Here is a 24,146-nt window from a genome sequence, read left to right on the forward strand (position 1 = left end):
GGGGTTCTGATCTTTTTTTGGGTGAGGAATCAGGGGAGGGAGGTTTGGGGAAAATGTAAATTGTACATTTATCAGAGCATTGATGACAGACGAGTCAGGGTACTGGGTTTGAGACCTTGGTTGAAATCGGAAGCAACAAATAAATAAAAATGAGTTGTTCTCTCTCTCTCTGGTTTTAATAAGAGTTGGAATGTTCAGTGTCTTGTCTGTTATTTTAATCCTTTTAAGAAAATGGGATGAAAAAAAACCTTCCAAACAAAGACTTTGCTACATGTTGCTGGAACATTGTCATTTTCACTGAATTCTTAAATCCTTGATTTTTGTGAAACGATACAATATGCTGGGAATATAGGTGCCTCCTACGGACATTTATTTTTCCTGTTCCCTACTGACACACACACAATTATAAAAAATTATTATTATTACAATTATTTCTAGATTTTTTTTCTTTACACATTCTATATCCCTCATGAGGCAAATGTTGACTGAAAAGAAATGCGTTCTTGCGGTCCTGTCCCATGGTATTTAACATTGATGAAAATAAGAAACATAAATAAAATCTTTAACATTCTTTTTGTGGATTGTCATCTTTGTTCATCTTTTGTCTTTGAGGAAGAGTGAGGCTCGATTTGTATTCGGTATCCTCCATTACTTTTGTTAACTCCAAAATCGCGAACTCTGATGAACATGCAAATGTCATTGAAGTGAGCTGCATGATACCACAGGCCAGGATTCAATCCGATGGCGCTTTGTCCACAATGCAGCTTTTAAAGGCAGTGTTTGTGGAGACTGCATTCACGGTAAACGCTGCATATGTCAGCTCATTTAGAAATGACCAAGTAGGTCATTTGGGCCATTCAGCAGTTAAAACGATAACAAAGAGGCCACCCCGTCTCTGTTTTGGTAAAAAGCTGAGGGCTGGGCTGGAGAAATGGAACCACTCTCAGATTAATAATGTCTCTGGATGCTAAACTCATGAGGCATTTACAAGTTATATTCTTCAAGAATCAATGTGTGTATATATAATTAATTTGTGGAGTCCAAAAATGTATGTAGCAACTGCTGTATGTAGTAGATTGCTGATTGAAATGGCACATTGTCGACAAATCACGATCAGATTGACTCACGGCCATAGACAACTTGTGTTGTGTTGGACACACCGTAGGAAAAAAGCATTTCTTATTGAACAAGTTCAGTACATCCCAGTTTCACTTCCAGTCAGAGCGTTTTCTTCGTTTCATGTCTACTGAACACTACTCTGAATAATAGAACGTAACAATTCAACATTGCAATCACATATGCTGTATTCAAAGAGTCTGAAAGTCCAATGCACAGTCAATTAAGTGCTGCTCCAGAACAACAACAACATTCAGCCACAGCTACTCCTACCTGAGATGCAGAGTGGGGATAGAAGCAATAAGCAGTAGTCTGACCATATCCACCACACCACCACCTCCTCCTCCGTGTCTGCAGCAGCTACTCCACAGTCTTTGGAGCTCGTCAGTTTCCCTCCGCTCCTCTGGCCCGTGGCCGGCCCCTGCACACTGCACCAGGGGGGCCTGGTAGGAGGTGGCTGTCTTGTGGGACTGGTTAGGGCTGGAGGCATCCGTGGGCCTCTGGCCATTGAAGAGAAGGAGGCGGTTCGCAGAGTCTCGCTCTATGCGGAAGAGTTCGTACTCGGTGTGGGGCGGCACAGCCATGGGTGGGGTTGACGTCCTGCTCCAGGCCCTGGCGCCACGAGCCCTCCGCCCCCGCACTCCTTGCCCTGGAAGACGTTGAGTAGGGAGGTGGTGGCCCGATCCATGGGGGTCACCCTCATGTGGTCCACTGAAGACCAAGAGAGGATCAGTCAGGTTGGTTGTTAAGCACACTAATAATGCTGTGATCATTTATATACACCGAACAAAAATATAAACGCAACATGTAAAGTGTTGGTCCCATGTTTCATGAGCTGAAATAAAAGATCCCAGAAATTTTACATAGCACAAAAATATTATTTCTCTCAAATGTCAAATTTGTTTACATCCCTGTTAGTCAGCATTTCTCCTATGCCAAGATAACCCATCCACCTGACAGGTGTGGCAGTTTTGTCACACAACACAATGCCACAGATGTCTCAAGTTTTGAGGGAATATGCAATTGGCATGCTGACTGCAGGAATGTCCACCAGAGCTGTTGCCAGATCATTTAATGTTCATTTTTCTACCATAAGCCACCTCCAACGTCGTTTTAGAGAATTTTGCAGTACGTCCAACCGGCCACACAACCACAGACCACGTGTATGGCGTCGATAGCAATTTAAATGCACAGAGATACCGTGACGAGATCCTGAGGCCCATTGTCGTGCCATTCATCCGCCGCCATCACCTCATGTTTCAGCATGATAATGCATGGCCCCATGTAGCAAGGATCTGTACACAATTCCTGGAAGCTGAAAATGTCCTGTTTTTCCATGGCCTGCATACTCACCAGACATGTCACCCAATTAGCATGTTTGGGATGCTCTGGATCGACGTATACGACAGCGTGTTCCAGTTCCCACCAATATCAAGCAACTTCGCACAGCAATTGAAGAGGAGTGGGATAACATTCCACAGGCCATAATCAACAGCCTGATCAACTCTATGCGAAGTTGATGTGTCACGCTGCATGAAGCAAATGGTGGTCACACCAGATATTTTCTGTTTTCTGATCCATGGCCCTACTTTTTAAGGTATCTGTGATCAACAGATGTATATCTGTATTCCCAGTCATGCGAAGTCCATAGATTAGGGCCTAATTCATTCAAGTAAACATTTAGTATTTGTCACATGCGCCGAACACAACAGGTGTAGACCTCACCGTGAAATGCTTACTTACACGCCCTAACCAACAGTGCAGTTTTAATAAAAGAGAGATGAGAAAATATTTACTAAATAAACTAAAATATATATATACTGCTCAAAAAAATTAAGGGAACACTAAAATAACACATCCTAGATCTGAATGAATGAAATTATCTTATTAAATACTTTTTTCTTTACATAGTTGAATGTGCTGACAACAAAATCACACAAAAATTATCAATGGAAATTAAATTTATCAACCCATGGAGGTCTGGATTTGGAGTCAATCAGGAGCATGCCCAGGCGTTGTAGGGAGGTCATACAGGCACATGGAAAACCACACTACAGGCTGATCCAACTTTGATGTAATGTCCTTAAAACAAGTCAAAATGAGGCTCAGTAGTGTGTGTGGCCTCCATGTGCCTGTATGACCTCCCTACAACGCCTGGGCATGCTCCTGATGAGGTGATGGATGGTCTCCTGAGGGATCTCCTCCCAGACCTGGACTAAAGCATCCGCCAACTCCTGGACAGTCTGTGGTGCAACGTGGCGTTGGTGGATGGAGCGAGACATGATGTCCCAGATGTGCTCAATTGGATTCAGGTCTGGGGAACGGGTGGGCCAGTCCATAGCATCAATGCCTTCCTCTTGCAGGAACTGCTGACACACTCCAGCCACATGAGGTCTAGCATTGTCTTGCATTAGGAAGAACCCAGGGCCAACCGCACCAGCATATGGTCTCACAAGGGGTCTGAGGATCTCATCTCGGTAACTAATTGCAGTCAGGCTACCTCTGGCGAGCACATGGAGGGCTGTGCGGCCCCTCAAAGAAATGCCACCCCACACCATGACTGACCCACCGCCAAACCGGTCATGCTGGAGGATGTTGCAGGCAGCAGAACGTTCTCCACGGCGTCTCCAGACTCTGTCACGTCTGTCACGTGCTCAGTGTGAACCTGCTTTCATCTGTGAAGAGCACAGGGCGCCAGTGGCGAATTTGCCAATCTTGGTGTTCTCTGGCAAATGCCAAACGTCCTGCACGGTGTTGGGCTGTAAGCACAACCTCCACCTGTGGACGTCGGGCCCTCATACCACCCTCATGGAGTCTGTTTCTGACCGTTTGAGCAGACACATACACATTTGTGGCCTGCTAGAGGTCATTTTGCAGGGCTCTGGCAGTGCTCCTCCTGCTCCTCCTTGCACAAAGGCGGAGGTAGCAGTCCTGCTGCTGGGTTGTTGCCCTCCTACGGCCTCCTCCACGTCTCCTGATGTACTGGCCTGTCTCCTGGTAGCGCCTCCATGCTTTGGACACTACGCTGACATACACAGCAAACCTTCTTGCCACAGCTCGCATTGATGTGCCATCCTGGATGAGCTGCACTACCTGAGCCACTTGTGTGGGTTGTAGACTCCGTCTCATGCTACCACTAGAGTGAAAGCACCGCCAGCATTCAAAAGTGACCAAAACATCAGCCAGGAAGCATAGGAACTGAGAAGTGGTCTGTGGTCACCACCTGCAAAACCAGTCCTTTATTGGGGGTGTCTTGCTAATTGCCTATAATTTCCACCTGTTGTCTATTCCATTTGCACAACAGCATGTGAAATGTATTGTCAATCAGTGTTGCTTCCTAAGTGGACAGTTTGATTTCACAGAAGTGTGATTGACTTGGAGTTACATTGTGTTGTTTAAGTGTTCCCTTCATTTTTTTGAGCAGTGTATATATTTAAAGAACACTATAAAATAACAATAACGAGGCTATATACAGGGGGTAACGGTACAGAGTCAATGTGCGGGGGTACAGGTTAGTCGAGGTAATTTGTACATGTAGGTAGGGGTAACGAATCCTTTTGTGAGTGGGAGGAAAGGAGAAGGGAGATTCTGAACTGAAGGACTGGTTCCATCTCTCTGGTCCGGCTCCAGTTTTATCCCTCTGCCCTTGATACAGCCTCAGGCACCAACACTACCACAGAGTAAGGGAAGGAATTCAGAAATTCAGAGCAGAGCATACTGCGGCACTCTTTGCTATTTTACATTTTACATTTTAGTAATTTAGCAGACTATTCTCTTTGAAGAGCGGCTGTGGAAAACCAACCAACGGATGATCACTACAATCCATGGGTCTTCTCTGCTGCTGGGTTTGCAGTTTGCACAATTCATATCAATTACTGTACATGTGTGGCTTCATTGCTGTAACAGTTTGCAACCTATAATACCCACAATACTTTTCAGTTTGTAGGGATTTGACAAACAGATTCACAATTCACTGATACTTGAAAATGATCCTATCTTACAAAAAATCTAAAGGGATTCTCTCTCATGGGGTCTCAGTATGTAAGTGATAATAAGGGGACCGTGACCATAGAAATATAGTAGAATAGATTAGAGCATAATATATATTATATATCTCTATGACTGACCTTGGTGTTCTGCAGTGGCGGCTGGTAGCTGGAGGGTGTGTGGTGGGTCCTCTGGGCGCTCAGTGTGGACGTCCCCCAGGAAGAGCTCCTCGGTGTGGTCATCAGGGAGCCAGACGCCATGACGGCGGCGACGCTCCACACGCACCAGCTGCAGCTCATTCATAGTGAAACCCAGCTCCTCCTCACTCCACAGGTCATAGCTGACGTGGGGCTCCCAGGGCTCCCACTTCTCCCTTCCACCTAGGGACAGAGGTCCACAGCTGGGCTTGAGCCACTGGCTGAGGTCCATGGTTGCCTCGGGGCTGTGGAACACAACCTGGACGCTGTGAAGCTGGTAGTCGGCCTCTGTGCCTCCGCGGACCACCCAGGAGGCCTGGCGCAGGTGCAGCTTGCCCCGGGTGAGGAGGGTGTAGGTGGGGGAGGAGCAGCGGTTGTCCCAGTAGTGGAACTGGAGGACCTGGAAGGTGTGGTTGTGGTGAAAGAGATAGGACCTGGTGATGAACTCTGGCCCAGGCCTGATCTCACAGCTGACGGGGAAAACATTCATGAAATTGGCTTAGTCAAATTATTTCATATTTCGGTATTATGCAGTGAGTCTGATGGGTAACTAGAGTCGACCCCCCCAACTTTAATTGCACCAGTCTTTACACTAAGAAGTCTGAAGCTGAACCTGGTGTTGTGCCAAGTAGGCAGACATACAGAATAGTACTATTATACTGTGTGGTGTAGTGAGTGACATTAACCCAGAGGGTGTTCTTTAATGGAAGCCTCTCCAACATAATCCAGGTAGAATTAGGCATTCCCCAGGGCAGCTGTCTAGGCCCCTTACTTTTTTCAATCTTTACTAATGGCATGCCACCGGCTTTGAGTAAAGCCAGTGTCTATGTATGAAAATGGATGACTCAACACTCTACACATCAGCTACTACAGTGAGTGAAATCACTGCAGCGCTTAACAAAGAGCTGCAGTCAGTTTCAGAATGGGTCGCAAGAAATAAGTTAGTCCTAAATATTTCAAAACTAAAATAATTGTATTTGGGACAAATCATTCACTAAACCCTAAACCTCAACTACATCTTGTAATTAATAATGTTGAAATGGAGGTGACTAAACTGCTTGGAGTAACCCTGGATTGTAAGCTGTCATTGTCTCCCGAGTGGCACAGTGGTCTAAGGCACTGCATCGCAGTGCTAGCTGTGTCACTAGAGATCCTGGTTCAAATCCAGGCTCTGCTGTAGCCAGCCGCAACCGGGAGACCAATGGGGCGGCGCACAATTGTCCCAGCGTCGTCCAGGGTAGGGGAGGGAATGGCTGGCAGGGAGGTAGCTCAGTTGGGGTTGTGGGTTCGATTCCCACGGGGGGCCAGTATGAAAATAAAAAAGAATAATGTATGCACTAACTGTAAGTCGCTCTGGATAAGAGCGTCTGCTAAATGACGTAAAATGTAAATGTCAAAACACATTGATGCAACAGTAGCTAAGATGGGGAGATGTCTGGCCATAATAAAGCTCTGCCTTCTTAACAACACTATCAACAAAGAAGGTCCTACAGGCCCTAGTTTTGTCGCACCTGGACTACTGTCCAGTCATGTGGTCAGGTGCCACAAAGAGGGACTTTACAATTGGCTCAGAACAGGGCAGCAAGGCTGGCCCTTAAATGTACACGGCTCAAAATAGAGGAGAGATTGACTTCATCACTACTTGTTTTTGTAAAAAGTATTGACATGCTGAATGCACCGAGCTGTCTGTTTAAACTCGGACACCCATGCATTCCCCACAAGACATGCCACCAGAGGTCTCTTCACAATCCCCAAGTCCAGAACAGACTATGGGAGGTGCACAGTACTACATAGAGCCATTTCTACATGGAACTCTATTCCACATCAGGTAACTGATGCAAACAGTAGAACCAGATAAAAAAACAGATAAAAATACACTTTATGGAACAGCGGGGACTGTGATGAGACACACACAGGCACAGATACACGCATACACACACACATGATAACACACGCACTGCACACACACGTACACATGGATTTTGTATTGTAGATATGTGGTAGTAGAGTAGGGGCCTGAGGGCACATACTTAATGTGTTATGAAATGTAATGCCATGTAATATTTGTAATTGTATATAACTGCCTTAATGTTGCTGGACACCAGGAAGAGTAGCTGCTGCCTTGGCAGGAACTAATGGGGATCCTTAATAAATACAAAACCCAACACCTAGCAACCTCCTCAAGAAGTTCAGATATCTTAGAATAACAGCTGAAGTGTCTACAGCTGCAAGGTCCTGGGTTCAAGCTCCAGTCAGGACTACCCTTCGCTACAATATATTGAATATACATTCTCTATATATCACTGCTAGGCAAATCCCCGCCTTATCTTAGCTCATTGGTCACCATAGCAACACTCACCCGTAGTATGCGCTCCAGCAGGTATATCTCACTGGTCATCCCCAAAGACAACACCTCCTTTGGCCGCCATTCCTTCCAGTTCTCTGTTGCTAATGACTGGAACGAACTGCAAAAATCTCTGAAGCTGGAGAGTCTTATCTCCCTCACTAACTTTAAGCATCAGTTGTCAGAGCAGCTTACCGATCACTGCACCTGTACACAGCCCATCTGTAATTAGCCCACCCAACTACCATCATCCCCATATTGTTATTTATTTTGCTCATTTGCACCCCAGTATCTCTATTTGCATATCTTCTTCTGCACATCTATCACTCCAGTGTTAATTCTAATTGTAATTATTTTGCACTATGGCCTATTTATTGCCTTACCTCCATAACTTACTACATTTGCACACACTGTGTATATAGATTTCTATTGTGTTATTGACTGTACATTTTGTTTATTCCATATGTAACTCTGTGTTGTTGTTGTTTTTATCGCACTGCTTTGCTTTATCTTGGCCAGGTCGCAGTTGTAACTGGCTTACCTGATTAAATAAAAAAAATTAATTACAATTCTGTACTTAATAAGGGTTTATAACAAACAGTTGAATTGCTCATATTACACAGTATATTACCTGGTGGATCCCCAGTGGCCTGCGATGTTGGGGGACATATGCACTGAGATCTGGCCTCGACCATGGAGATGCCCCAGCATGTACTGACACTGGAATTCCACAATAGCAGCATACTGATGCTGCTTCCCATCTTTCCTCCTCAGGTACCCCACACTGGCTCTTATGTCTGAGTGAAGCAGAGAGCCAAGACAAAAACCTGTAGTGGAGAAAGAGAGGTGTCATTATAAACTTTTCCAAGCGTTAGAAAAATTGCAATTATAAATGTTTTAGTAGCATACTATACATTTATGAAAAGTGTACTACACAAAAAAAAAACATGATAATAGAGTGCATGCTTTGCTAAAGATCTATTACTCCATTTTGAAATATAACAATTATCCACTACGTGTTGTTCGTAATTACATTTTCAAATAATAGGTAGGTACAAATAAATGAACATTATAGGCTATCACCCAATATAGAACCGAATAAAAAATATTTAGGCTACATAACTAGTAAATACTTCCACCTTCATGTTCCAAACTCACCATTGAAAAGAAAAGCAGCAGAGATAATCAATTTGATCAGTAATATTAACAGTAACATTGTTAGTCTTAACTGAGACGACACATTTTGTTATTAGGTAAGAACCACTCCAATATTCTTCATTATCAGTTGACTTTCTTCTCATTTGCTCCGTTCATCACCAACCGTTCATTGCAGAATAAGCATGTTGGTTAAGGGCTTGTAAGTAAGCATTTCACGGTAAGGTCTACACCTGTTGTATTCGGTGCATGTGACAAATTACATTTGATTTGATTTGAAATCAACCAAAAATGTAACCATGTCATTGGAATTAGGTTCAAAGAGGTGTGAATAAAATACGAAGTTCTCTTACATTGATGACTTTTTTCAAATCCAATCAGTTTTCCACGTTGTTTCAACGTTATCACATAGATTTGTATTGTTGAAATGATGTGGAAACAAGTTGATTCAACCCGTTTTTGCACAGTGAGTAACCAGTAAATGGACAACACAGTATTTATTCTTATTCTAAACAAATAACAGAATAACGTATGTGAAAACTGGGAATACTTTTGAGCATAATATAAGTATCAAGCATTCTTCTTCAGACATGTCATCTCTTTTTTCTGATCAGACAAAACCAGACAAAAGTTGATGTTTCATCCTCAGGCAAACTGCTTGACAAGCCAAGTGTCTCTAAATAACTGAAGGAGAAAAATTACGTAGCAAGTATTGTTGCTTGAACATCTCAATGTGGTGGACATTGACGACCAACACAAGAAGACATAAACACACCCAGAAATGGGAAAGAAGGAATGTCGTTCTGGCTCTGGGGTTCTGAAAACGTTCCACATGTGCAAATACATCTTTGTGTGTCGAGTCCCATTGGGGCGTCTCCCCCCCACTGTCCTAAGCTAAGCAATTATAATCAGTCATTAATAGTAACCCTAATTTAAGAAATGTAGCCCAGAAAAAGAAAAAAAGATAACCTGCACTGGTGATCAATGGAGGATTAGTTCGAAGGAACCAATCCTTCCACATCCATAGAGAATAAACTGCCATAAAGTAGACTGTGATTCAGTCATTGATAATAATCCTCATTTTAAAATGTAGCCAACCAATGGAGGATCAGTAACAAGCATCTCAGTAGCAGTTTGAACCAAACCTTCCACATCCATAGACGGCAAACTGCTATTTATAACAAGGCTATGGAAGATCAAGTACACTGGCTGTTGTTCTACAAAGTCTTCTTGCAAGCCCAAACTTCAAACGAGGACCGAGAACAATGAGCATTCTGACTAGGCTTCCTGTTTCCTCCAAACAGCGAATGGATACACCAATCAGGTACAGAGTATGCTTTTTGTCTTGCTCCCTTGTAGGGAAAAACTGTTGTCAAACAATGACCAACAAAGTTATGAGAGAAATCATTTATTGTCAAAATGCCACCATCAATTTGATTTAATCCCCTTCACAATATTTTTAGGATAGAAATTATCAACATGGTCTCAGAGCATTTCGTATTATGTACGTAAATGGGAGATACTCCCTTTAGTATGATATATTATGTTATGTTTCCTAAGGTATGTATTCATTTGTAGATGTCCATCATACATTTCATATGATATGTTACGGATTACAATTCGTATGATATACACTACCGTTCAAAAGTTTGGGGTCACTTAGAAATGTCCTTGTTTTCGAAAGAAAAGCAATTTCTTTTGTCCATTAAAATAACATCAAATTGATCAGAAATACAGTGTAGACATAGTTAATGTTGTAAATGGCTATTGTAGCTGGAAACGGCTGATTTTTTATGGAATATCTACATAGGCGTACAGAGGCCCATTATCAGCAACCATCAGTCCTGTGTTCCAATGGCACGTTGTGTTTGCTAATCCAAGTTTATCATTTTAAAAGGCTAGTTGATCATTAGAGAACCCTTTTGCAATTATGTTAGCACAGCTAAAAATTGTTTTGCTGATTAAAGAATAAATGCCTTAAAAACTGACCTTCTTGAGACTAGTTGAGTATCTGGAGCATCAGCAATTGTGGGTTCGATTACAGGCCCAAAATGGCCAGAAACAAATTACTTTCTTCTGAAACTCGTCAGTCTATTCTTTTTCTGAGAAATGAAGGCTATTCCATGCGAGAAATTGCCAAGAAACCGAAGATCTCGAACAACGCTGTGTACTACTCCCTTCACAGAACAGCGCAAACTGGCTCTAACCAGAATAGAAAGAGGAGTGGGAGGCCCCGCTGCACAACTGAGCAAGAGGACAAATACATTAGAGTGTCTAGTTTGAGAAACAGACGCGTCATAGGTCCTCAACTGGCAGCTTCATTAAATAGTACCCGCAAAACACCAGTCTCAACGTCAACAGTGAAGAGGCGACTCCGGGATGCTGACCTTCAGAGTTGCAAAGAAAAAGCCATATCTCAGACTGGCCAATAAAAAGAAAAGATTAAGATGGCAGTCTGAGATATGGCTTTTTCTTTGCAACTCTGCCTAGAAGGTCAGCATCCCATAGTCGCCTCTTCACTGCTGACGTTGAGACTGGTGTTTTGCGGGTACTATTTAATGAAGCTGCCAGTTGAGTACCTGTGAGGCGTCCGTTTCTCAAACTAGACACTCTAATGTATTCAGACCCTTTGCTATGAGACTCGAAATTGAGCTCAGGTGCATCCTGTTTCCATTGAGTCCAGCTGTGGTAAATTTAATTGATTGGACATGATTTGCAAAGGCAGATACCTGTCTGTATAAGGTCCCACAGTTGACAGTGCATGTCAGAGCAAAAACCAAGCCATGAGGTCGAAGGAATTGTCTGTAGAGATCCAAGACAGGATTGTGTCAAGGCACAGATCTGGGGAAGGGTACCAAAAAATGTGTGCAGCATTGAAGGTCCCCAAGAATATAGTGGCCTCCATCATTCTTAAATGGAAGATGTTTGGAATCACCAAGACTCTTCCTAGAGCTGGCCGCCCGGCCAAACTGAGCAATCAGGGGAGAAGGGCCTTGGTCAGGGAGGTGACCAAGAACCCGATGGTCACTGACAGAGCTCCAGAGTTCCTCTGTGGAGATGGGAGAACCTTCCAGAAGGACAACCATCTCTGCAGCACTCCACCAATCAGGCCTTTATGGTAGAATGGCCAGACGAAAGGCACTCCTCAGTAAAAGGCACATGACAGTCCGCTTGGAGTTTGCCAAAAGGCACCTAAAGGACTCTCAGAACATGAGAAACAAGATTCTCTGGTCTGATGAAACCAAGATTGAACTCTTTGGCCTGAATGCCAAGCGTCACATCTGGAGGAAACCTGGCACCATCCCTACGCTGAAGCGTATGGTGGGGATGTTTTTCAGCGTCAGGGACTGGGAGACTAGTCAGGTTCGAGGGAAAGATGAACGGAGCAAAGTACAGAGAGATCCTTGATGAAAACCTGCTCCAGAGTGCTCAGGACCTCAGACTGGGGCGAAGGTTCACCTTCCAACAGGACAACTATCCTAAGCACACAGCCAAGACAACAAAGGAGTGGCTTCGGGACAAGTCTCAATGTCCTTGATTGGCCCAGCCAGAGCCCGGACTTGAACCCTATCGAACATCTCTGGAGACACCTGAAAAGATCTGTGCAGCGACACTCCCCATCCAAGCTGACAGAGCTTGAGAGGATCTGCAGAGAAGAATGGGAGAAACTCCCCAAATACAGGTGTGCCAAGCTTGTAGTGTCATACCCAAGAAGACTCAAGGCTGTAATCACTGCCAAAGGTGCTTCAACAAAGTACTGAGTAAAGGGTCTGAAAACACCTAGACTGCGCAAAGCTGTCATAAAGGCAAAGGGTGGCTATTTGAAGAATCTCAAATATAAAATATATTTTGATTTAACACTTTTTTGGTTACTACATGATTCCATGTGTTATTTGATAGTTTTGATGTCTTCACTAGTATTCTACAATGTACAAATAAAGAAAAACCCTTGAATGAGTAGGTGTGTCCAAACTTTTGACTGGTAGTGTAAGCTAGACAGAAGTTGCAAAAATTGACAAACAAAAGGGCCACTTTCCATGTGTGCAGGGCAGCAGGCAGTCAGGCAGCAGGCGGAGTGCAGTCTGGAGGAATTTGTCCCACATTTCCTCTCTCTTTTTGAGGAGCTACACACAGCGTTTTGATGTGGCGCGTTGCAGTCTACCACATGAGGAACCACATCAGTCTGGCGTCACTTGGGGCTAGAGCAGCAGTACTCATGCATATGAAGTTGAGAATAACATTCACATCAGCACTATTGACAAATGTAAAAAGGAGGCGGCAAACCATGATGTGTCTGCTTCACAGACAACACACACAGCCTTTTTTTTATGTGTAAAAAGACCTGATGAATACAAAACAACTGTATCACATTATCTTGTAGCTCGAAAAATCTCCCATGACAGTCTACTACTTCATGCCAGTCGCACACATAACAGGATCATGTTTTCATACACTACAGAGATGAACCTTTTAAATTCTTTAGCCTGGTGAGATTAATCTACGCTATAACAAGGCTGGTAAAACACGAGGCTCCAATCCAGTCCGTATGACTAGAGGCAGGGTGTGAGGATTACATTCTGAGAGGATAGGAGAATTTAACATCCCATGCTAATACAGCCCAACCCATCACAGCATCAAACTGCATGAGACAATATCAATTTGGGTATATTCCCCCATCTTTTTCTTATGTTGGTATATTGATATGATTTTATATAGATTTTTCTTTATATACTGAACAAAAATATAAACGCAATGTTTCATGAGATGAAATAAAAAAATCAGACATTTCCCATATACACAAAAAGCTTATTTCTCTCAAATTGTGTGCCCAAATTTGTTTACATCCAGGTTAGTGAGAATTTCTCCTTTCCGAAGATAATCCATCCACCTGACAGGCATATCAAGAAGCCAGTAGAGGCTTCTGTGGGGTATTTCTGTCTGTAATAAAGCCCTTTTGTGGGGAACAACTCATTCTGATTGGCTAGGCCTGGCTCCCCAGAAGGTGGTCCTGGCCCTCCCAGGCCCACCCATGGCTGCTCCCCTGCCCGGTCATGTGAAATCCATAGATTAGGGCCTAAATTATTTATTTCAATTGACTGATTTCCTTCTATGAACTAATTCAGTAAAAATCATTGAAATTGTGTTTATAATTTTGTTCAGTATATTTTGAAGGCCCGTAGGAATTCACTCATGAGTAAGGCGGCAACAAACACTTAACATATCAATGAACATTTATTTTATTTTACACATTTACTTTTGTTAACAAAGGAAACAAATCTTACTAAACACAAAATGTGCCTCTTGTCTATTGTAACTGCTTAATTCTAACAGACTTGTGCATTGTCGAGTCAGAAAACAAACACTGCTGGTAACCATTAAGGAAATAAGGAGAAACAAGGGGAACATAAACAACGCAAAATCCTGTCTGACGGGGCGCCACAGTTCAAAACTGAAAATCTTCTTCAGTCATATCAATGGCCCAAGCAAACTTGTCTCTTTGGGTTTTGTTGTAGATCTTCTCAATTGGCACATTGAACTTCCTACACCTGCCATGAAGAAAAAAAATCATAATAATCACATGCTGCAGAAATACAAAGTGAAAAAAGTATATTTTTAGAGGGCAACAATAAGTGTTGTGGAACTGACAGAGGTCAAGGATAAATGTTAGGCTAAATGGTGGTTACCAGGCCACTGATATCCTGGGGTCCAGGTAGTTGAGTTTGGACGTGCCCAGAGCGATGACCTTGTTCTCCTCTCGGTCAGTCATCTGCAGCTGGAGTTTCTTTAGCTGTTCCTCCAGCCTCTTCACCACAGACTCCTTCTTCTCAACAAGCCTGGGGAGAGCAGGAGACCAGACCTTGGGTCAAATACTATATCAAATGTATCTGTGCTTGATTGAGCTTGCCTGGCTTAAATTTGACCAATAGAATGGTCCGATGTTAAAACAATAGCCGAACAAGCACTGCAGTAGCAGTTTGAAACAGCCCCTTCCAGCTGCCATAGTAGAAGCAGTTTATAGGTTATGAAAGGTCAAATCCACTGGCTGTTATCCTACCATGTCAGTAACAGTTGAGTCAAAAGACCAACTGCAAGATTCACTCATTTCACTGGTTAGTTTCACCCTATCAAAAAGTACTCACCTCCTGGTCCTCTCAGTTCCTCCCTTCTTGTGTTCTTTTTTGGCTCCTTTCAGCTCCTTCTTGGCCACATCTAACTGTTGCTGTTTCTGGGCAATCTGGAACAATAAAAGGGAGTATGTTAGACAACGTGTCACTGTTAAAAGGGAATTGCAGTACATGCTTATTTGGTAATAAAACAAAAAAGGCTAAGTTCAACTATCAAGATAATGGATCTGAACATTAGACAATATTGCAAAGGAGCATAGAGGGTTTTAAAATGGCACTATAAGTAGCACTAGTTACTGAATAAACTGTCCAGGAAATACACACACACACGCGCAATATATATATATATATATATATATATATACATACACACATATATATGTGTGTGTGTGTGTGTGTATTTCCTGGACAGTTTATTCAGTAACTAGTGTATATATAGACAGACAGGAGGGACAGACAGACATCTATCTATCTATCTATTCCAGTTACCTTGTCCTGCAAGTTTTGCATTGATTTCTCAAAGGTCTTGGGTGCTGCCCTCTGGTGGTTACAGAGAATGGCCACAGCTCTGTTGGCTCGGTTATAGGACAGCAGTTTCTCCTCCAGACTCATGTCAGCTGTGGAGGAAAACAGGCGTCTTTCAATATTGTACTGTCTTCACTATAAATCTGCATGTTTCACAGCTTCATGCAGTTATAACACTGAGAACACAAGTGATAATGCCAGAGAAGCCGGTGTTTGGAGGAAATGTTGGCACAGGTGTTGTTAGGCCCGAGACCAAGTGGAGAAAAACAACTAGGGCCACGTATGTCACAGAGGGCAGCCAGAGCAGAGCGGAGAAATCTTGTCAGCTATTGTAAACTAGATCTACAAAAACCTGCACTGAGTGTATTGATGGTGCTAAAGGAAGCGGACTAACCAGTGGTGAGCTTGTTGAGTTGCTCTTGCAGAGTGGTGGAGGCATTGAAGGTTCTGAACACTTTGGCTGTCAGCCCCGGCATGGACTGGTTCAAGTGCTTGTTCAAGTAGGTGGTCTAAGAACAAACAACCACCAAGTTTAACCGTATCTGCAGAAACAGATACGCCTACTGTGTGAACCACATAGCTAGCTAGTCATTCTTGGGTTATACTCATTTCAGAGCATTTGCAAAGCATGACAAACATGAAATAACCAGGGGCACCGGGTCTTCAACTTACGTTTATTCTATCAAACAGGTCATCCTCAGGCTCCTTGTTTTCCATGAACAACTTCAGGTTCTTGAAAACCTGTGTACAAATAACATGTCTGTGCACATTAGATGGATGTTTAACCCCTGCTCGACAGCCCATAATATGGAGGAATGGAGACGTAACAGGTGATAGACCGTGCCGCTCACCCTGCCCTCCACAGGCACCTCGTTGTAGTAGCGGATTGAGTCTTTGCCCAGGAAGTCAAACTCCACCATGAACTCCTGGCCCCCCTTCTCCTGGTGCAGGGTGATGTGTTCAACTCTCAGAGAGCAGCAGCCCACCGTGTCCGCTGTCTCACTCTCCTCCTTCTCATTCCCCGCTCGCAGGGCCAGCTACATGCACAGAAATTATTAGTATTAAAAATAAAAAAACGGAAATATCACATTTACATAAGTATTCAGACCATTTACTCAATACTTTGTTGAAGCACCTTTGGCAGCGATTACAGTCTCGAGTCTTCTTGAGTATGACACTACAAGCTTCACCTGTATTTGGGGAGTTTCTCCCATTCTTCTCTGCAGATCCTCTCAAGCTCTGTCAGGTTGGATGGGGAGCGTCGCTGCACAGCTATTTTCAGGTCTCTCCAGAGATGTTTGATCGGGTTCAAGTCCGGGCTCTGGCTGGCCCACTCTGGAGCAGGTTTTCATCAAGGATCTCTCTGTACTTTGTTCCGTTCATCTTTCCCTCGATCCTGACTAGTCTCCCAGTCCCTGCCACTGAAAAACATCCCCACAGTATAATGCTGCCACCACCATGCTTCACCGTAGGGATGGTGCCAGGTATCCTCCAGATGTGACGCCTGGCATTCAGGCCAAAGAGTTCAATCTTGCTTTCATCAGACCAGAGAATCTTGTTTCTCATGGTCTGAGAGTCCTTTAGGTGCCTTTTGGCAAACTCCAAGCGGGCTGTCATGAGCCTTTTACTGAGGAGTGGCTTTCGTCTGGCCACTCTAGACGACCATCGGGTTCTTGGTCACCTCCCTGACCAAGGCCCTTCTCCCCCGATTGCTCAGTTAAGCCGGGCGGCCAGCTCTAGGAAGAGTCTTGGTGGTTCCAAACTTCTTCGATTTAAGAAGAGGCCACTGTGTTCTTGGGGACCTTCAATGCTGCAGACATTTTTTGCAGCCTTCCCCAGATCTGTGCCTCGACACAATCCTGTCTCGGAGCTCTACGAACAATTCTTTCGACCTCATGGCTTGGTTTTTGTTCTGACATGCACTGTCAACTGTGGGACCTCATATAGACAGGTGTGTGCCTTTCCAAATCATTTCCAATCGATTGAATTAACCACAGGTGGACTTCATTCAAGAAACATCTCAAGGACCATCAATGGAAACAGGATGCACCTGAGCTCAATTTCGAGTCTCATAGCAAAGGATTTGAATACTTATGTAAACAAGGTATTCATTTTTTTGTTGCAAACATTTCTAAAAACCTGTTTTGACTTTGTCATTATGGGGGTATTGTGTGTAGATTGATGAGGGGGAATAAACAAAAAAAATCAATTTTAGAATAATGTGGAAAAAGTCAAGGGGTCTGAATACTTTCCCAATGCACTGTATGTTATACAGAACGCAAGTGTGGAATGTAGTCTAGACAAAACAGAGAATTCCACCAAAGCAGCGCAAAATGTCCATTCAGAAAATATTCTCCCTCGGATGCATGGGCCTTACAGCCTAAAAACCTATTAATTGCTTTTATAAAACGGACAGTTCCTAACTATCTTGTGTCTAGCCGTTTAAAAAAAACGCAGGCTATATTCCCTTCAATAGGTTTTGAATATTACTTTGGGCTATATGCTTTCATCATTTTATGCATGCATGGCTTTCTCCTCATCAAACAATGAATTAATCTGGAGTTTAATCTCAAAACGTTGTTTGAATAGCCTAAAAACTATTAGCAAGGGGACTAATTCTGAATAGTCTAAAAACGTAAGGTAGCAAGGGCACTAATAAGAGTGAACATCAATAGCCTATAGTTTAAATAAAGTTGAAGCTTATTCAGAAAGAAATTATCCGTGTGGGGCGGAAGAAAACCTGACCAAATGGCCAATAACATTTCCTCCTACTAGGCCTATCATTAAAGCTTTAAGATAAATAAAAGATTATGAACAGTAGCCTATTTCACAAATATTCTAATAACATAAAAAAGGTTTTGTACTAAAGTTGCCGCTTTGAAAAAGAACAAGAATGAACGGAGTCAATAGGCTATTCTCAGCTTTATGAGAGAGAGACTAAATATTATTAAGAGAGGAGGCGGCAAACATGTGATTTGATTCGTACAGTTGTAGCATGCAATTTTGCGCTATAGCCCAACGGTGGTTTTAGCTGAGCTGATACCATCGTATATCACATAATCATGATAGGACAAAGATTGACTTCGCCAACCAGAGTGTGTACACATGAGTGTTCTACAATACGTGTTTGAGGTTACCTAAAAGAGTTTGCATTTCGTTAACCACACTGAGGTAAGATAGTTGTGAGGTCTGTACCTTGTCTATGAAGTAGAGAGCCACTCCTCTCTGCCTGGTCTTCATCTCTCGGTTCTTCCAGTCCTCACGGTACAGCCTCCTGATGGTCTCCACCTTCAGCTTGAGTTTACGAGCCACCTCGTACTTCTGCCAGTCCTTCTCCCCCTGAGCACAGAGAGGAAAACATAGTCTACGTCTGAACAGACTTCTGAGCTACTGGCTTGATATGTATGCCATCTTTTTACTGAGTTCAGTCTTCAGACTCTTCTCAACAGTTTGGGTTCCTAAGTCCTCAAATATTGTTTGTTTTTCCACTAAAAACATCCCCACTGAGGTAAAGGAAGGTGGAGAGAAAGGCTCCGTACCTTGAGTTTGGAGCTGGGGTTGAGCATGACGTACTTGAAGTTGCCCTGGACGTTCTCCACCCAGGAGGCCAGCCAGGTCACTGTGTCGTCATGCTGCACCTTCCTCCACCTGTGGCCGGTAGGGGCCACCGGAATATTGGAGCCTCTGGAAAAACAACCAAAACACTATTTATTTCAAGCTTATTGCCTTTCGGTACATATTTGCTGTTTAAATTTACAAGTTAGGCCACTAATTCCCCTTTGTGTGCCCCATAAAGTTATAGGGAGGTTGTTTGTCCTTAGTGCTCTCCCGGGGCCCCTCACTTGCTGCAGTTGATGGTGATTTCCTCTGGCTGGATCCTCTTCTTCAGTTTGCCCATCTTGGGGTGTTCTCCCCGGCCACGGAACAGCCCCGGAGGCTCCACACGGAAGTTCCCAATCTTCTCCCGGTGACCGTCCAGCACACAGAAGCCGTACTCCTCCATCAGCTTGTTGTTCTCCTCTTTCAGGACCTAACAGAAGCGCAGTCCATAGATTTCTAGATTTGCAATGACAGTGTGGTGGGGGGGGATTCACTTGGATATGCAGAACGAAGTACCATCAATTAAATTAAAAGCAAGTGGAACTAGATACTTCAATATTTACATATTGTTATAGATGCAGCTCTAAGCTCTTGATACTTGGCCAAGTTACCTGTTTCTGTTCTTTAGTCATTGCCTTCTTCTCCTCAGACTTCTCCAGGAAGTACTTGTTGATATGTGTGAAATCACACTTCGACAACTTCTGGATCTGTTCCCTCTCCTCTGCTGTCATTTCCTGTTTGGTAAAATACTGATGAGCTCAATGTCAACAGCTACATTGACCTTCATTCTTTACACACACACATCATGAAATGCTGCTTAAGAACAATTGTGGTTATCCATTGCAAACGCAAGTCTCGACTCAAGCCTAGACTTAATCAGTGGGACTAACCTCTCTCCAGTCGGTGAAGAAGTTCTCCTGGAAGGAACTCTTGGTTGTGTATTCGTGGTCCAGCATCTTGGCGTAAAACGTGGCTACTTCCTCAGCAGCCAAACTCAGTTTTACAGGGTTCCCTGTAAAACACAGAATGTTGAATGTTAGCTTTACAGCAAAGCAGACCTAACACAAGACAGGAAAACTATGAGGATGAGTGAGTAAGATGGATTAATATATGGTTGTAAGTAACTCACCATTGTAAAAGAAAGACACGCTATTGGGTAATGGTTCGTATTCTGGTGGGAAAAGTGGACCTTTGTGTTCCAACGTGGTCCATTTGTTCCCGTTGTTGATATTACCTTCCTCCCACCTGACAACAAGCGTATCACAATTTCATTACAGCACAGAAAGCCAGAAAAGGTTTCTGAAGGTTTAAAATCTAATACAAGTGAGACAATACAATAGAGATAAAATACAACACATCTCGATGCCAGATCTAGCAAAGGTAACGTTAGCTAACGTACCCCTTTACATTGACAATGTGTGGCTAGTTAGCTAGCTAGGATTACTCTTCCAAAATGGCATTACCCTGGCTGTCACTGTTTTGACAAATGCAACGTTACTTAGCTATACTATTCATGTGTGGTTTGGAGTATGTTAAGGTTAGCTATTTGCCAGCTTTAGCTATCGTTTACTCACCTGGCTTTGGGCTCATGCTTAACGTTAATCTTTACAGAAGTTCGGTAAAACCGTAATGAGTAAACCACAGACCAACTTCTATTACATTTCACCGACTGATATATCAAGTTGGCAAAAACATTGCTGTATTTGTTCATTCCAGATTAGAATGAATGAGATTCACAGGCGCCAAGGACTTTCATAACGCCGTCAAAACAAAGTACACGTGTGTGCAACCATTAATACTGTCCCCCTAGAAACAAACGATGTTAATGGTTCCGGCTACAAATTAGTTTAATATCATTATGTCAACCACTATAACAGGGGAAAACTGTTTTAAAAACAAATATAAATTCAGCCAAATATGATACTTGCCCACTACATGCAATACAGAGTAAATAATTGCGCACTTACCATTTCCATTTACTGTTCACCCCTTCTTTCCTTTCACCCCTCTTGGTCTTCCCATCCTCATCTCCATCATTTTTTTTCTTCTTCTTCTTAGATTCCTCTTTTCCTTCTGGATTCTTTTTACGTTTATTTTCATCGGTTGTCTTTTTGTCTTTACTACCTATATCTTTCTTCTCCCTTTCTTTCTTGGCATTCTCCTTTTTCACGCCAGTTTCTTTTTTACTGTCACCTGTCGGTAGAACATCACTTTCACATGAATCTTTGCGCTTCCTCTTTTTAGAGTTGCCATCGGACCTACAGAGAAAATAAAATAAGAGAGAGTTTAGGCATGACTTTCAAATGGACAGAGAAAATGTTTTCAAATATAGCTTTGTGGAAATCTACTATAAAATCCACCATAACACAAAGCATAGCCATTTGGCAAATATTTGATATTACCATTAAAATGACCAACGCAAAAAGATTGGTTCACTCAGAGCATAGCAACACCCATATGCCAAGTACGAAGCATTTTTACCGTGGAACCTGACAGTTAATGCTGTTCACCTGTTAGCTGATATTTCACCAGCTTCTCTCTGCTCAGGGTTTTTCTCCTTGTCCGTCCCGTGGTGTCCCTTTTTTCTACGTCTAGATTTGTGCTACATTGTCATACGTGAGAGACAAGGCAAGCAACATCACCAATCACATTGATAATTGATCATAATAATAATAAAAAGGTTAGTCATGTACCTTGTGATTGTCATCTTTTTGTGAATCCCCACTTTTCTTGGATTTTTTGTAAGACCTAGTTATAGAGAGAAATGCAATTTACCCCCATACCAAGTAACCGTTTTTGTCACTAAATAAACTCATAATGCAATGAAGGGTCAATTGTAGCCTACCTCTCCGTATCTGAATGCTCGATTGGTGCGAACAAGTCAACTTCCTGTATCTCCATCTTGGTCACTTTCCTCTCATCTGATTCCGTGTCCTTGGCAGAGATATTGTTGTTTAAGTCAATGGCACTGAAAATAAAAATAAAACAATCACCAACATTTCTTTCCCTCTGTTTACATTCAAGTTAGACTTTTACTTTTGGTGTGAATAATTTGAGCATTAGAGAAAAACGCACTTCTTTCCAGAAGGTGGTGATGGATCCTGTGAGAGAAAGACAGAAACCCCATGAATAAACATTATAATTTGTTTTGTTGCTAATACAGGGATATGCAATAACTAGGCCTGTGTATATCATGTAATGGCAGACAGGAAGAGGCAAAGCGAGAGGTTTCACTCGTGCCAAAATGTGTCCAAAATAAAGATCAATGCATTTCTATGGACTTATTTTGAACCTAAACTTGTCGCCTGACTTCCCTCCTTTGGGACGACTCCCATTGTTAGGGCGGAGACATGAGCATCTCGTCATTGTATACAGATCTCAGGATATAGTCTGTGGTTCTTACCACGTCTACACCTTTGGTCTCCACAGCTGCATGGTCGTTGTCCGAGGCAGCTTTTAAACTCCCAGAACTGATAAAGGAAAGACAGAAGAATATCTAACTTTAACCAACAAATGCATTGTTAAAACAAGATAAAATCAGATGATTGCTAAACTGGAAGCATTTTCGAATGGCAGCAAATTATCCAAGTTGACCACTGATTTACATAATAAAACAGAACACATTGGGCAATACTACACCCTTCATTGTGAATTAAGACATGTAAGTGGGATATTGTAATTAAGGGCGCTTTCACATATCCCCTGTATGTAAATGAATCTTAATAGACTGATCTGTCCATACTCACCTTGTGATCTTCGGCTCCTGCAGAGGTTTACGAGGTTGTTTAGAACTGGAGTGCTTCGCCTATGAAATAAAATTTAAATCAGACATGCGTGTGTATGTGCATGAGTTTGGGTGAATGGTCCATGTTACTGTACGGCTAAGATTTGGACGTTAGTGATTGATTAGTAATTCCTGGCATGTATCAGGCGATATAATTAAGATGGTGTGTGGAGCTCACGTATGCTGCCTGTGTCTGGTCTTAACTTTCGTATAATTGACGTTCCACTCTCTGAACCCTCCAAATGGCGCATTACATTACCTTGTGCTTCGACTCGGTTTCCTTTTCCCCATCCTTACTCCTCTTCCTGTGTTGGACCATAGGGACGTATGAATTTAACTGTTCATAATAATCCTGATTTATATTCATATAAAAAGAATGACCTCTGTTGTGGATAGGTTATATTCTACTACCTGGTCATTGCGATAAGCAACCTCAACGATCCCCCCAAAGTTACCCCTATCTGCAGATCTAGGATCAGATTAAACTGTCCCAATCCCAATTTTATCACGATGACAACCTGACCTAGGACCAGTGGTTTGAGGCATCTTCAGGAAACTCACCTGTCTGTTAGGCTCTCATCCCTCTTAGATTGTGATGCTGTTCTTTTCCTGCTGGATGTTTTGGCTCCTCCATGCCCTTCATTGTCTTCCAGTTTCATCACTCAAATTTGACTGTACAAAATGTAGGTAGCGTTGACAATTAGACTATAAGTAGAAAATGTTTTATCAAGTTCAATTGTACCTGTGTATAGTTTTTACGCTATTATAAAGTTTCAATTCCAAACCATTTTAAAACACAAATTATGTCAAATTACGGATGGTTCTTTGTAGATGAATTTACCATGTCACGATTTGACTGATTGATGGAGGTTCGATAATCTGGCAATACTACTCAAAATTCGTCGACAAACACGTTCATAAAATTGTGAAATTATTTTTGTTTCAGTTGAAAAAAGATAACATTATCCAAAATATCGGAAAGCATTTGCATTCTTTACCTGTAAACAGAGTTGTCCGTGTTCTCAATTCACAATCGTGTCCACTCTTGACGAGATTGAGAACTCACCACACCTGAAAGTTTTCAAGTACCAAAAGCGACCTACTGCGCATGGTTGAACGCCCAGGGTCAACCATAAATCCAGCCAAATAACATATTGACATACATTTCCTACGAATAGTGTATGTTTAAAGCTTGCTAAGATATAAAGTTATTTAGCAAATAGATAATGAAAAAATGTGACACAGTGACTGAATAGAACTTAAATAGCCTAGCCTTGATGAACACACTTTAATAGTGGTGTTGGGGAAGCTAC

General features: G+C 42.6%; 1 protein-coding gene and 1 pseudogene across 2 annotated transcripts; both read right to left on the reverse strand.

Moving 5' to 3' along the window:
• Window positions 1–2: 2 nt before the first annotated feature.
• Window positions 3–6,057, reverse strand: LOC121549668 (annotated as a pseudogene).
• A 7,961-nt stretch (window positions 6,058–14,018) lies between these two features.
• top1mt (DNA topoisomerase I mitochondrial) lies at window positions 14,019–23,900 on the reverse strand. 2 transcript variants are annotated; one of them, XM_041861479.2, is made up of 23 exons: window positions 23,832–23,900; window positions 23,395–23,505; window positions 23,093–23,138; window positions 22,796–22,854; window positions 22,453–22,519; window positions 22,125–22,150; window positions 21,895–22,017; window positions 21,743–21,797; window positions 21,560–21,651; window positions 21,017–21,307; window positions 20,179–20,294; window positions 19,940–20,061; window positions 19,661–19,783; window positions 19,292–19,479; window positions 18,989–19,133; window positions 18,645–18,788; window positions 16,301–16,486; window positions 16,122–16,190; window positions 15,844–15,958; window positions 15,414–15,541; window positions 14,940–15,034; window positions 14,484–14,633; window positions 14,019–14,345 (listed from the first exon to the last, which is right to left on the reverse strand). In XM_041861479.2, exons 2-23 carry the CDS (start codon window positions 23,490–23,492, stop codon window positions 14,243–14,245), a joined length of 2,541 nt encoding a protein of 846 aa, XP_041717413.1. In that variant the 5' UTR covers window positions 23,493–23,505; window positions 23,832–23,900; the 3' UTR covers window positions 14,019–14,242. The 2 variants fall into 2 exon arrangements, with proteins under 2 accessions (XP_041717413.1, XP_041717415.1); XM_041861481.2 differs by lacking the exons at window positions 21,017–21,307; window positions 21,560–21,651; window positions 21,743–21,797; ... (5 more) ...; window positions 23,395–23,505; window positions 23,832–23,900 and adding an exon at window positions 20,624–20,827.
• Between the last annotated feature and the right edge of the window lie 246 nt (window positions 23,901–24,146).

The sequence above is a fragment of the Coregonus clupeaformis genome, chromosome 34 (assembly GCF_020615455.1).
Source record: "Coregonus clupeaformis isolate EN_2021a chromosome 34, ASM2061545v1, whole genome shotgun sequence".
In the NCBI taxonomy this organism is placed as follows: Eukaryota; Metazoa; Chordata; class Actinopteri; order Salmoniformes; family Salmonidae; genus Coregonus; species Coregonus clupeaformis.